Raw genomic sequence first — 15,600 nt, 5'->3', positions numbered from 1 at the left:
TCTGCCTTTTACAGTAAAGGGGTTTAAAGCTAGTATTTGGCAACATGCTGGCTCTTGATGTGGAAATTTTATTTTGTTACAGTGGGTTAAATGACATTCACCCTCCATCCCTTTGTTTGATCTCATAGTCTCGTGAACTGCTTTAGATGAGGGTAGTCTTTCATTTGTAAGGTAATGAAATTTTAAGAAATTACATTCTTCTGCTTTTCCATTTCAGACGCATTCAGACAGGATTTTTCGTCATCAGCAACCCATTCGGAACCTCTTCCAGCAGCAACAGCAACAGCAGTTACAGGGTCTGCTACCCATTCCTTCTCAGCATCACACACCACCCCCTCCCCCTCAAGGGATTCATATGCCACCCCAGCTAGAAACACCAAGAATACTGATGACTCCTCCTCCAGTGACATCCCAGCAGCCAAAAAACATTCATATAAATCCACATTTCAAAGGGACAGTAGTCACCCCTGTGCAAGGTGAGAATTGATTAGACCCTCTAGGTATGGCTTTTGCCTTTTCACAGACAATACTACAAATGTAGTGGTGAAAGGCCATAACTTAACTTAGAGTGCATTGCTGGGATGCAGAATGGTCATGTGTGTTCTGTCAGTGACAGTGCCAGATAACAAGGTGCAGAAACCCAACCAAGCCTTGGAGAGCTGCTCTGAGCTACATGGATCAGTGACCTTATTTTGCATTGGGCGGCTTCCTGTATTTCTCTATACAAGAACATAACTACAGTAGAGTCTCACTTATCCAACATAAACGGGCCAGCAGAATGTTGGATAAGCGAATATGTTGGATAATAAGGAGGGATTAAGGAAAAGCCTATTAAACATCAAATTAGATTATGGCTTTACAAATTAAGCATCAAAACATCATGTTATACAACAAATTTGACAGAAAAAGTAGTTCAGTACGCAGTAATGTTATGTTGTAATTACTGTATTTATGAATTTAGCACCAAAATATTTTATTTATTTACAGTATTTATATTCCGCCCTTCTCACCCCGAAGGGGACTCAGGGCGGATCACATTATAACACACATAGGGCAAACATTCAATGCCCATAAACACATCAAACAGAGACTGAGAGACACACGCAGAGGCAAGTTAACGTTCTTCTGAGGGGATGTTCGATTCTGGCCACAGGGGGGAGCAGCTGCTTCATCATCCACACTGACGGCACTTCCTCATACCAGGTCGTAAATTAGTTAATCTTGCCTCCCCACTTTATAAGTGGTACCTTATCTCCTACTTGATAGATGCAACTATCTTTCGGGTTGCTAGGTCAGCAACGAGCAGGGGCTATTTTTTTATTTTATTTTTAATTGACGGGTGCTCACCCCGCCACGGGCTGGCCTCGAACTCATGACCTCATGGTCAGAGTGATTTAAGGCAGCTGCTCAACAGCTGCGCCACAGCCCAGCCCTGTATCATGATGTATTGAAAACATTGACTACAAAAATGCGTTGGATAATCCAGAACGTTGGATAAGCGAGTGTTGGATAAGTGAGACTCTACTATACTTGGGACATGTTTGTCCCATCTTATAGCTGCAGTTGAGAAGTTACCAGTCTGCACATCCTATTATTTGTCTTGGTTTGTGCAGACTACTATGCATTTGTATGAGAAAGAGAAGATCTTGTTCAAGGTTGAGGATGCAGTTAGGCTGCTCTGGCTGCTACTGCCAGTATAGTTTTGGTGTAGAAATATCTGTATTCTGCATTTTTTGTAATTAAGATGAGTTTCAGAGGAACCAGGATATCCATTGAACAATGACTTTAAAAAGGCAAATTTTGAACAGATTGAGTCCCATAGATTTGCTGTTATTAGTATCTCATGCTTCCCTTTCCCCTTTTGACCCAACTTGTACAATTCATTGTTGGAATGCTTGTTACTTGAAAATGTAAAGAAAAAAGGTTACAAAATAAAAAAATAAGTGCAATCCAAAACATGTTTTCTCCAAGGAAAGTGCAATTGTAGTCATTGACACTGTTTGGGATTGTTGTTGAAATTCCGTAATTGAGTTATCTTTGGTTTTGCATCTGGCTGTTTGGGAAGATGTGGCATGTCTCTGATGCATTGTTGTTAAAAATTTGTCTTTGAGATCAGTCATTGGGTATTATCTACTTCATTTGAAAATGTAAAGAAAAAAGCTTGCAAAATAAAAAAAAAGTAAAGCAGTTAACTTCCAGTGCAATCCTAAACATGTTTTCTCCAAAGAAAGTGCAATTGAAGTCGGCTGAGCTTACTCCATAGTGACACTGTGTGGAACCAAAACGACAGCATTCCTTTAGAAAAGATACATAGAATGGGTAGTTATTTGTCTGTAGGTTAAGTCTACAAAATTGAGACATTTTGTAGGTGATGCCCTCAGCATCCTAATTGCCCTGTTGAATGGGGTTAAAATGTTTGGCCTGCTTGCGGTGACTTGGGGGAAATGGGGAGGCAGCTGCCTATGGATGGGACTGCATATAAACGTGATCTGAAGTCTTAGCTAAAACAAATTGATTTTAAAAGTATGTTCCTTGTTTTTAGTGCCCTTGTTGCCAGTCCCCGCCCAGCCAAGACCTGCTGTAGGACCCCAGAGATTTCCAGTGAGTAGCAGCTGTTTCTCCTTCTCTTATATGGATGAGCATACATTTGCAAAGAAATATTAATTTGGCAAATAAAAGCTGTGCCAGTGAAATATAATTTTAAGGATTTGTAAATATTGACAATGATCTGCGAGTTAGAAAATTGTTTGTTAAAGCTTAAGGTCAATGAATTTTTGAGAGCAGAATTAATTTTGCTTAATTATAGAAATTGTTGAACTAGTCTTTCCAATGGGGAGGTTTTTATTATAATGCTGGGTTTGGGTTTCTCTAAGATACACCTTTGTCCATTACAGTCCTTTCTATACAAATAGATGGATTGCTTATTTAATATAAAGGGTATATTGCATGCTCCATGTTGAAAGTCAAATGAAAAATTTCTTGTGTAAATGTAAAGATCAATTCTTGTTTTGTAATGATTTTAAGCATTTAATATCAGAAGTTGATCTCATATTGCCTGACACTCCCCCTTTCTTATCTTTTGGCTTCTAAAACACACAAGGCGCCTCTTTCTCTGGGTTAATTCACCACCTTTGATTGATTCACTTTTCTGAATGCCATTGAATACACATGCATCTCTTGCCATTCACATTCGTGTAATATGTAAATTTTGCAAAATGAGTTTTTTCAGCCTTATATTACTTCAGTTGCAATTTCTTCACTCTGAGTATCGAAGCACATAGAGGGTATTATTGCTGTCATTTGCCAGAATAATGTGATCACACTTCAAGCATTCTTTCCATGCTCTTCGAATCAAGAGAAATTGTACATAAACAATATGGAGAGACAGTATGCATAAAATATATGTCTGCTTGTTAATAGATTTACACAAAAATTAGCCAATTTTTAAAAATGTACTTCTTAAAATACGAGATTAGGTTTCTATAGTCTTGCATGAATTGTTTTCCTTAAATATGTTTCTATAATCATTTATCATGTCAGTCCTTTCTATGAGGGATTACTGATAGTGTGAATCTTGAAGGCAATTCAGCATCTTTAAAAAGGTCTTCATTTTACTTTATGTAAGGGATGTGGTGAAGGATGAAACAATTTTAGCTTTAACTTTAAAGACCCTGGTTTTTTTCATGGGATGAATCTGCTTTTGGATTAAGAACTTTGTAGTAGCATACTGCACCTTTCTTTCTCTAGAATATTCAATTTTTAGGTTTGTATAATATCCTGCAGATCAGCAAAATGTGAAAACTCATTAAAGGAATAATTTGTATCTGTAATTTGTAGATTGGTTGAATATTTTGTATATGATGAAGCATGTAGGAACCAGAGGTATCCTGTTCATTTTTAAGGTGTTAGCTCATTTTGTAGACATTATTTCAGAAGTTCGATTCATCTACATAAGGGGCATAAATGCAAAGCTTATGAGCCTTGGTGTGATGTTATCAGGCAAAGTTCTCCCAACAAAGGAATATATTTGAAAGATTTTCTCAAATGTTACTTTAATAGTGTATTGATATTTTTTTTTAGTTTTTCTAACTGCCTGTGGCACAGTAACATAATGAACCTTCCTTAAAAGTAAAAGAGCAGAATGGGTTTTAAACCACATCTTGAACTACACTTGGTAGTGCACTACCAGATTCTGCCCGATTTTGGAAACCAAGCAGGGTCAACCCTGGCTAGTACTTGGATAAATCCCAGGTGATGTAGGAAGGAATTGGCAGAATCACCTCTGAGTAATCCTTGCCTATGAAAGCCCTATGAAATTTGTGTGTCACTAAAAGTCAACTGGCGACTTGAGGGCACATACACAGTGCATTACTGTTTGAGGGATCAGACTTAGACTGTAGGCCTGCAATTTGCTATTCTTACTATATGTTTATCAAGAAGGAGGCAGATTATGTATATCATCAGTATTGGAGTAAAGTAGAAAAATGTCATTTTCTTTCAATCAGTCATCGGTGGCTATATTATTAACAGACAACAACTTAGTTGTTTAACTATAGTGAATGTTCAGGCTTACATGGTTGTCTCTTCCCTGAATCATAGTCAGCTACCGTGGTTTGATTTTTGTTGTTGTTGTTAAACCAAGCCACCCTACCTTGAATTTATAATCTTTTCTTCAAAGCTTTCATTCTTTTCCAACCACAGGAGGAAATGTGCAGCCTCAGGTTTAAAATCCATTGATCAAAACACATTCTTGTGTTAGAAACCAAACCTGGGAAACCAAAGTTCATCCTTATAGTTAACATCCTTATAATTTGTTCTTTTCCAAATATCTAGAGGCCATTTTGAACACACTTGACCTAGAACACTGGTTTATGGTTGATGAGCCCCATGGTAGTCCAAATTGCTTGATTCATTGGGCTTCCTTTGTGGATTTACTTCTCTTCCAACAACCCAACACAAAATCTGTGGTTAGTTTTAGCTTTGCTTTTGGATTTATCTTTACATGCTTGGGAAAGAAGCAAACCAGAGCAGCATCTGTACCAGAGTTTTAACAGCAAAATAAACAGGGCAAGTAATGTCTATTGTTTGCCTTGTTTGTGCTTTGCTGAAAGATGCAGTTAATTCTGGAATACACCTAAAAGCTTAATGTGTGAATAAGTGTTTGCAACTAATGAAAGTGTACATAGCAATTGATGTCTTGGTTCTTGTCATGTTACCGTGTTTCCCTGAAAATAAGACAGCATCTTATATTAATTTTTGCTCCCAAAGATGCTCTAGGTCTTATTTTCAGGGGATGTCTTATTTTTCCATGAAGAAGAATTCACATTTATTGTTGAACAAAAAAATGAACATTTATTATATACTGTACAGTAGTTGTCATCACAAACCAGCATAACCAGACAAACTGAATCCTATCAAGAATTTCTTGTTACTGCCATTATTTCCATGTACAACACCCTATGGTACGTACGTTTACCGATCCTTGATGCTCTGGTGTTCTGTTCAGCAGGCATGCTTCCAAACAAAAACTTTGCTAGGTCTTACTTTCGGAGGAGGCCTTATACAGTAGAGTCTCACTTATCCAAGCTAAACGAGCCAGCAGAAGTTTGGATAACCGAATATCTTGGATAATAAGGAGGGATTAAGGAAAAGCCTATGAAACATCAAATTAGGTTATGATGTTACAAATTAAGCATCAAAACATCATGTTTTGCAACAAATTTGACAGAAAAAGCAGTTCAATACGCAGTAATGTTATGTTGTAATTACTGTATTTATGAATTTAGCACCAAAATATCACAATATATTGAAAACATTGACTACAAAAATGGCTTGGATTATCCAGAAACTTGGATAAGCGAGGCTTGGATGAGTGAGACTCTACTGTATTTAGCAATTCAGCAAAACCCTCTATTAGGTCTTACTTTCTGGGGATGTCTTATTTTAGGGGAAACAGGGTATGTTGTTTTATAATTATGTTATTATATTGTGTTTTAAATTTATGGACTGCTTTTCTTATGTAAGCCTCCCCAAGTACCTTTTGGGAGATTGAGGCGGGGTACAAAAATAAAGTTGTTGTTGTTGTTGTTGTTGTTGTTGTTGTTGTTGTTAAGTTTTTTAAGTGCCTTCTGGCCGCTCTCCTGACTTGGTAATAAGTGTTAGTTTTTTACAGTCTTGTAATACAGTAGAGTCTCACTTATCCAACACTCGCTTATCCAACGTTCTGGATTATCCAACGCATTTTTGTAGTCAATGTTTTCAATATAACGTGATATTTTGGTGCTAATTTTGTAAATATAGTAATTACAACATAACATTACTGTGTATTGAACTACATTTTCTGTCAAATTTGTTGTATAACATGATGTTTTTGTGCTTAATTTGTAAAATCATAACCTATTTTAATGTTTAATAGGCTTTTTCTTAATCTCTCCTTATTATCCAACATATTCGTTTATCCAACGTTCTGCTGGCCCGTTTATGTTGGATAAGTGAGACTCTACTGTACTACTTTTGTAGGTGTCAGACATCTAATAGGAATTTTTAAAAGCCATTCCTATGCCTGTCTTTGCTCCACTATCAAGTGTTTCTGCTTTTTTATGGCACTGTTGTTAGAACAGCAACAGTAATGAAAATTTCACTCTATTACTGTGCAGTGCCGCTGGCTCAATCTGCGTATTCTGGGAAGCATTTTGTTTTCTTTTTAACACGATACAAGGTATCAGGTGGCCATGATTGACATTTCTTGGATAGAGCTTTATACAGCATTTCATGCAAATCATGTCTGAATGAGCCTGCTGAATCAAATTACATTCCTCTCCTATTATAGCCTTGCAGATGTGCAACTGAGCTTCTTTAGCTTCTGTCGGTGTTTCCTTATGAGGACTTGCCATTTTCACGACTTGTCTACCTGGTTCTACAATTTCAGCACTTATGATTGTGATAGAGCAATGAGCATTTCTTATCAGATCTATAAGTGATAGCAAGCGGATGCAGCATAGGGTTCCCTCCCCAGCCCATACAATGTCAAACATTGTCAGGCTGGCAGAGGGGAAATGCAATTTAAAATGCAGGTGACATAATAACAAACATCCTCCATTTGCTAGTAGGCTTCTGATTAATCACTATTACCATACATTATCATACCATCAAATTTAATCATATCAGTGAATTCCCATCTGTAGGAGGAGGAGCAGAAGCTAAACATGATGGTAACAGCTATTAAACAAGAGAGAGGGGGGAAAGGTTTTGAAAATGAAGCCGCCCAGTTCCTTGTTGTGTGTTCATTTCACAAATGATAGAATCAAGGTGAAATTATGAACTGCTTAAATATGGCCATTTTAAAAATACATGAATTCCTAGACCTCACAATGCACAATTACGCACTCTGTTCTGGTGAATCTGATCTACCGAAGCATTGAATAAAACGTGGCATTGTTTTTGTTCTTTAGTCCTCAGGGTACCCATAGAGTAGAAGTTTTGTGGCAGAAGTAAGTGCCCTGAGGCATTTGGAAGAGTGATTGGATGGTAACTTTTTGCAGGAATTGTTATTTTTTTCTCATGAAGGGAGAGTGCTGGTCCATGCTTGTCATGGTTTTAAGGATAGGCATATATGAATTGATAATAAAAGGGAACACTGGATTAAATATGGCTGTGGTTAAAATAGAAAGAGAAATACATAACAACCTATACATTTTTAAAGGAGGCCAGAACACAGACTAGGGAACCAGCATAAAGTTTGGATGTTGGATTTGAATTCCTACACTGCCACAGAAACCCACTGCATGGCCTTGGGCAAGTTACCCTCAGAAGACAGCATCCTATGAATGCATTTTGCCAAGAAAACCCCATGGTAGGTTCACCTTAGGTTAGTCATAAGTTAGAAATGACTTTGAAGTTACACAAGAAGCGCACAGACTCATTCTGCACCTACAGGTTTTCCATGACTTTCTCAGACTCATGCCACTAAATTGAGCTGGTAATGAGAATGTCTTGTTTATTTAAAAGAACGTTAATGGTTACCTGCCAAAGGTCAGCATTAGCTGTGGGGGTGCACAACTAATGCTGGTGGGGTGCGGGGAAGGGAAATTGCCCTGGACCAGAACTTGAACACAACTGATTACAAATACCCTGTTACTCGTAATTAATTCTCATTAACTGATGCACAACTAAGTAACACTCCAATTCTAACTCAGTCAAGAATTTATTTTCTCCTTTCTTCCTGTGAATGTATTTGTTTATTAACTATTATTGATATGTGAGTTTGTCTTCCCTAAATGGTAGAGGAGTTGGTTTGTGCTCAGTTGTGGGTTCTGAGACCACAAAGAACTGGGCCAAGGGGGTAATGTTTCATACCCTAAACTAGCAGTTTAAATATTGAGATACTAAAAAAAAGTATTGGAGGAATATTAAATTAAAAGGTTACTTTTAAAAATTGGAACTATAGCATCATGCTTGGCAGTCTTCCACTATAATTGCAGTTAATTATTTTTAAAGGCTACTCTCCAAGTTGTGCCCTAGATTCAGCATATTTGCTCTTTCTGCTTTCAGGCTGCTTTCTGCATAGGCTTCCTGGGCTGGAAGTATTACTTTTCAAAATGAGATGGTGGAGGATCGATTTAATTGGAATCAGTAGAATCATAGAATAATAAGAATTGGAAGAGACCACATGGGCCATCCAGCACACCTTCCATGTGCTGATAAGAAGCCCACATTACAGTAGAGTCTCACTTATCCAACATAAACGGGCCGGCAGAATGTTGGATAAGCGAATATGTTGGATAATAAGGAGGCATTAAGGAAAAGCCTATTAAACATCAAATTAGGTTATGATTTTACAAATGAAGCACCAAAACATCATGTTAGACAACAAATTTGGCAGAAAAAGTAGTTCAATACGCAGTAATGCTGTGTAGTAATTACTGTATTTATGAATTTGGCACCAAAATATCACGATATATTGAAAACATTGACTACAAAAATGTGTTGGATAATCCAGAATGTTGGATAAGCGAGCGTTGGATAAGTGAGACTCTACTGTATTTGCCATTAGGGATCTTGGATAGTAATATAATTTTTGTATCTTTTTTATACAAGGTCTAACATGCAGCTTTCCTATTTTCCCAGGCACATAGTTTTAGGGGGAAATGGGTGATTATTCAGTGGTTTCATATATTTTCACTAAAGTATCTAAAACCATTTTCTTCCCACCCTTTGCTGAGAATTTCAGCTTCTCCTTATCTGCCTTGTCCTTTTTGCTGACCTTCATTTTCTCACAAGCAGCAGGCTGAAGGAAGCACCATAAAGTAACAATATCACAACATAAAATACAGCATCTAATATAATCCCTAATAGAGTAATGGCTACTCTAAGTTTCAATAACAACTCCATGATATTTGGAGAAATCAACTGTTCCTTGAAAAAAGAGATTCATAAAATGTAGGAAAATATCAAATGGTGATGACCTTTGTTTTTAAAAGGTTTGAATATGGGTTTATTCTGTTTCTAACAGTTTTCTTTTGGAGGAGAACGAGGAAATTAAAGAGAAGCCTATCACCCTCAAGCAAAGGATTATTCTAGCGGAGATGGGAGCCTTCTGTTGGTTATGTCCCAATCTGAAAAGTGTATCTTTTTAGATTGGGACTTAACTAACAGAAGGTTTTGCGTCTGATCACCTGTAATCTCCTGGTATCATGGAGAATCTTTTATTTTCCATTGTGTAGCTTGGAGGTCTTAATTTGAGTACAGGCCAAGCACCTTATGTTAAAACTATATATTTCACCCTTGACTATAAGAACCAGATACTGAATTCCTCTCTGCTTTCTTTTTCTTCTCTTATGGTGTTATCTTACTGGTGCAAAGCTTGGTTGGAAAAAGAGACACTGCCAGGAAATTAATTCATTGCTATCAGAACAAACTTTTTGAGAACAAGATGATTATAAAGTCAAACTTGCATTGAAAACATTTGTTGAATCCACTTAATTGTGGTTTTTGCCCTTTGATATTTCAAGTCACTAGAGGTCTTTTCCCCCAAGAGAAGGTAAAGTCCAGTGGCTGAAGAAGTAATAGGATTAACATTTTGTGAGAGATGGCTGCTGTTTCAGTGATGCCATAGGTTACATAGTCACCAGTTCTTTGCAGTTATATCATTTTTATAGGAATTAGAGTATCCTTACCTTGTGTCAGTGGCATTCTCCTATCCTCTTTGCATTTTAAGTGAGATTAATAACTGAAAATATGTTATAGTGATGGGGTATAATTTATTGAAAGATTCATGAAGTTTCAATGACATTGTTGCAGTATTTAATTAGTCTGTTGAAAAAAATACAGTGACCCTTTAGGAAAGCTGATAAGTCATATAATAGCTGTTAGATCCTCTTTATACTTTGCTTCATAAGATTAACATTGCGCTAAGCAATTTATGCTAAGTTTTCTCTTTTATTGGTAGTCGTAGTTATCTGAGGTTCATGAATAGATTATAACAGATAACATCATGTAATTAACAAGAGATGCTGAAAAGTAAAAGTACAATTTATGTAAGAATTATATGTGAGAGAATGTTAATTTCTTAACTAGGGAGGATATTTGAGGGGATAAAAAGGAAAGCAAAATAGTATAATTCTTTGACAGGATTAAGGTAACCTTATCTCATGTTCTTTTAGAACATTGGATTGCTTCTGTGTGTGGAAGTCATGCTGAATGAATTCTTCAGATGTCTGTAATAAATTGAAGACAAGTTAGCTTTGAGGTATGGCTGAAGTAATTGATAACGGCCATATTTGCTTGGTGTAAAATGGAAGCAAATATCCAAAGAAAAATAGCTGAACAATGCTTTTAGTCATAATTTGCAACTCTGGATAGGCAGATGGTGGCTTTTGTAACTGTCAGGCAGTATCTGATTGACTGGCTAGATCAGTAAAAAAAAAAAGTATACATTTGCCTAAAAATTGCTCTTGGTTAATTGGGCTGGAGCATTTGAATTTCTGAAAATATAAGAATGTATAGAAACGCTGGGGAGTAAGCATCATCTTTAATTATTCCCCCTGCTTTCACCTTGAAGAGATTGCCTTTTTAGCAGAAAAAGGAGACCAGGCATCAATAGCAGAAGTGTATGTAGTTAAAAAGATAAGCTTTCTACTATATTCACTTGACTGATAAGTAATAAAAAGAATAAATATGTGCAGCCCCTCAGAAATCAGTTTATGTACAGGCCAAAACAGATTGGGCTTTTTAGAGAATACATTTAGACCAATAGTAAGCCCATGGAGACCAGTCTCCTCTTTCTGCTGATCCTCAATATATGGTTTTCCGTTTCTGTTCTTGCTCAATTAAAAACATCAATTAAAAACAGTGTTCTTTTTCTTCGAAACTTTCCATTTGTCTCTATACATATTGCATCAACTCAAAACCTGCAGCTATTCAGTGAAGGTTTTGTTAATAATGTGGCTGAATAACCTGTAGAAAGCTTTGAACCCAAACCTGTGCAGCCTGTTTTTGTGCTCCTCCAGATTGATCAGATTCAGGAAGGGGCATAAAACTACCAAAGATCATATTTGTATTTCTAAAATGTGTTATATTAATGTATAGTCTGTCAATGTGATGATTTTAGACCACGGGTGCTCACGAAAACATCTTCCTCTTTGATACTGACCAGATGAAACTATGAAAAAAGAAACCACTGTGTTCATTCATATTTATTTTGAGTCCCCTACATAATGCTTATTTTCCTTCAATTTGCTGTGTTGTTGAGTAAAGAAAACTTGTCATTTTTTGAAACGTTGATGAACAGCATGATAATATACTATAGACAACTTCTTGTAATGATCTAGGGATGCCTGTAGTATGAAAAATTTTAGGCTTGCTAAATTTGTTTTACAAAAATTTCAAACACATGCTGAAATCAACAGCAGCCCTATCATTGTAAGGAAGGTTAAGCTTAGTCATTTCCCCATTTGGTGTCTGTGAGAGAACATGCTATAATCAGCTAAAAATTATAGGGCTGTTTATCACACTGGCAATGACCTATTAACTATGCAAGTAGGTAGTGATATTTGTATTTGGTCATACCTCTTCCCCCAGCAGCACATTGCACAATGTTTTCAGCTCAGATGTTTTTTCTGAGGATCATTTCAAATGAAGTGCTATCTGCAACTGATATGCATCTTTATAAAGCAGTTACTAGCTTACAGAGTAGACATTACATAGACAAAAGAGACTGAAGGACAAATCAGACTGGGCTCTTAAAGAATCCTGCACCAAATGAAAATTGAAGTTGTTGGCATTGTGATAAAATTTGTTTCCATAAATGTGAAAACTTAGCTTCAAAAGTGTTCCACTCAAGATTAAGATTTGAACAGGCAAAGCTGTTTTATGTAAACAGTTAAAGCTTCTTAGAAAGTTATGACTTGCAAAATTTGCTTCAAAAATATTTGCTTTGTTGAAACTCCAGGGATCCAGAATATAAACTGACATAAATTCAACCTTAGTATTCCTGTTCCTACATACATAGTACTATCACTTTCTATTAATATTTTCTCTGGTTGATACTTTTGTTGCAAATGGACTCTGTCTCTAACACATAATATGTCATGTTCTGTCACAGAATTTAAAAAATTCAATTACTGAGCTTAAATTTCAAATGTTTTTTTCATTGCTAATTCTGAAACAGCTGAATATTGTGCCACTCTGTGAAGCATTGATTTAAAACCAAGGGTGGCAAATGTATGTTAATTTCTCATATCCCTTCTATAATAAGTGTTACAAATGCTTAAGTATTTAGGGTTGTGAGCTTTGTCAAATGTTGGTCCTCTATTATTCCTGAAGTATGATTTCTTTACTTCAGAATGGGAGGAAAAATCAATTTATGACATCCAGAAAATTAAAGCAGCTTCATTTTGGTTGCTTAGGTTATACTAAATAGATAGCAAAGAATAGCATGGTTTAAAGAGATAAATGTCAGGAGCATTTTCTAAAGTAGACATTCAGACTTTTGGATTAATGGGATAGAAGGTCAATAATTGCATGGATTTCAGTAAGCTCAAAAAGAGATGGCATTCCTGTGGTGCTGCTGTGATTATTAAAACATTTTGAATTCACTGCATAGATACCATTCTTAGGTTCAGTGTTTGATTCTGAGGCGGAAGATATGACTCAGTAGGTGGGCCAGTTATACAGATTATAGCAAGATACTTTGATCTTTTTCTCTCCCTCTTTTAAAATGCATGTTCTGAATGGTCTGTGGAAGAAATGCTTCAAGACTGATTTTGCCTTATTAGTCTCATTCGTTTTCTCCCACCACCCTTTGTCATTTTACAGGCCCCTCCAGATTTTCCGCCGAACCCTCCCGGCCCTGTTCCTACTAACTTCAACCAAGCCCCAAGACTCTCCCTTCAGGATCAGTGGAGAGGGCCACCACCTCCCCTGCCACCACCTCCGCAGGACAGAGAACCTTTCTTCATGGGAGGTAACATCTTTGTTTGTTTTGGTGGCATTTATTGGTGTTGAGAACTAAGCAGCCATTTCCCCACCCGCTACTTATAGGCCAGTCCAAAAGTGGGCAAATCTGTCACCATTTGGAAATCTGCAATGAGTGATTTGGTTCCGAGTAGTCAAAACAGCATGGGAGCAGATTTAGCTCTCTTTCTCAAAATGTTAGTATTTTTGTATTGGTTAGCATATTGTTACAACATAAATTATGGAAGAGGTACGTATGAAGACTTCTACTGTTTTCACATATTACCGTAAAGCAGGAATGGGCAAACTACGGCTTTTCAGGTGTTTTGGATTTCAACTCCCACAATTCTTAACAGCTGGTAGGCTGTTAGGAATGTGCGAGTTGAAGTCCAAAACACCTGGAGGGGCGAAGATTGCCCATTCCTGCTTTACGGTAATATGTGAAAACAGTAGAAGTGTTTATATAACACATGTAATTTACATTCCATGTTTATAGACCATGTAATTTACATTCCAGGTTCTAAATTAGTTCTCGATCTAGTGCTAGTATTTCAAACTGATGAGATCAGATAGCTAATGGCAGAGGAGGAAATTCTTCTTTAGTTTGCGCTTAGAGAACTCCAATTAAGGCAGCTGTAATTTCACTGCCAATCAGAATGGATAAAAATTGAACTAGGCAGACAAATACTCTGAACTGATAGATAGTTTTTAAGTAGTCTTTTGTGTACACTAGCAATAGGGATAAGGCTGGAAAGTTTTCTTTACAACCCATTTGATTTCCTGACTGTGCTTGTTTTTGCCAGATCCAAGGTTTCCTAGCCATCCCTTGTTTGAACAGCGGAGTCCACCTCCTCCACCACCTCCTCTCCTCAACAGCACACATCCTGTTCCTGGCCAAAACCCGCTTGCTTTTGCGCAGCCCGGACCAGGTTTCAACCAGCAGGGGCAACAGCCCATGTTTCCCAGGGACAGGATGGTGAGGCCTAACCTTCAGCCACAGGGCCCAGTGGGAGTCCTTCATTTCAACCAGCCTGGAGCAGCAAATACTCGGCCTTTCCTTCCTCCTCGACAGCCATTTGTACAAGTCCCAGGACAGCCATTCTTGACAGCTCTCACACAGCCCAATATGCAGGTACGGTGCTATAAGGTGAGCTCTTAGTTACAGCAATCTGAAATCTTGCAGCTACTTTATCTTAGATACTCAGAGTAGGAGCAAGTTGCCCTTTGCAAATCAAGGAAGCTATTCTCTCTAGCAACTCTTTTTGTGCTATTTTGTGAGCATCGTATTTGGATTAGGACAAAAAATAGGTCTGCTATCCACCAGAAGATAGGGACTGTGTTACCTAGTCTTTAGGAATGAAGGATTTGGGATTGTTGTTGTGTAGGGTTTTTTGCCTATTCTGTCCTTTGAGCTCTTATGGAGATTACAATATGTATATGTGTGGAGGACCATGTCACTCCCACCCCCAAAAATATGTCTTGCTCTGTGCCTAAGGACAGGGTAAACCTGAACAGATTACTGTATTAATTTCAGCCTTGGCCACACTTAAAAGAACCTCAAACCATTCTTTTGCCTAAGCTGAATGATATGGAAACCTGTGAGAAGCTTTCGTGTACACAGAGTAGGAATATTTAATTCCAATTGATGTTACAAATATAGATGAAATTTAAATATGCTTTTATTGCTGTGCCAAGCATGAAAACATGTTTCCCCCCTGTGCCCAATGCTAATTGAATTACAAGCGTTAGTGGCAACTTTATATCAGCATATTCCTTCAAAGTGAAGATATTAAACTGCTTTGATTTTTGTGAGACTGTTCACAGCTAATGGGATTAGAAAAGTTTGCAATGCAACACTTTGTTCAATATTCCATGGTTCCTTAAATTGATTTACTCCATAAGAAATATGAAAATAATCTATTGTTTAAAAACAAGTTCCTGTGCGCCGTGTAGTTATGTATGCATGGAACTAGAAAATAGTTATATTTAGTCACCGCAAATGTTAGAGCACCCTCTACTGGTGCAATTGCCTTTCCTATGAACATGTTGATAACTGAACACTGACATCGTGGCCTTTTAAAAATATAGTCAATATATCAGATAAGCTGCTACAAAAACATTTCAGTGCCTCATTTGTTTTAAAAGGAG

General features: G+C 37.2%; 1 protein-coding gene across 10 annotated transcripts in view; it reads left to right on the top strand.

The window, feature by feature from the left end:
• Positions 1 to 15,600, top strand: part of rbm33 (RNA binding motif protein 33) — an 85,984-nt gene that overhangs the window by 27,197 nt on the left and 43,187 nt on the right. For 9 of the 10 annotated variants that reach the window (XM_008112277.3, XM_008112281.3, XM_008112284.3 and 6 more), the window contains exons 9-12: positions 218 to 476; positions 2,543 to 2,601; positions 13,315 to 13,462; positions 14,256 to 14,599. In XM_008112277.3, the coding sequence (XP_008110484.2) occupies positions 218 to 476; positions 2,543 to 2,601; positions 13,315 to 13,462; positions 14,256 to 14,599 (810 nt within the window). The remainder of the gene's footprint in view (positions 1 to 217; positions 477 to 2,542; positions 2,602 to 13,314; positions 13,463 to 14,255; positions 14,600 to 15,600) is intronic. The other variant, XM_008112278.3, reaches the window with a different exon arrangement.

This window comes from Anolis carolinensis, chromosome 6 (assembly GCF_035594765.1).
Source record: "Anolis carolinensis isolate JA03-04 chromosome 6, rAnoCar3.1.pri, whole genome shotgun sequence".
Taxonomy (NCBI): domain Eukaryota; kingdom Metazoa; phylum Chordata; class Lepidosauria; order Squamata; family Dactyloidae; genus Anolis; species Anolis carolinensis.
Note: the sequence above shows the minus strand (reverse complement) of the source record. Positions and strands in the feature narration are given on the sequence as shown.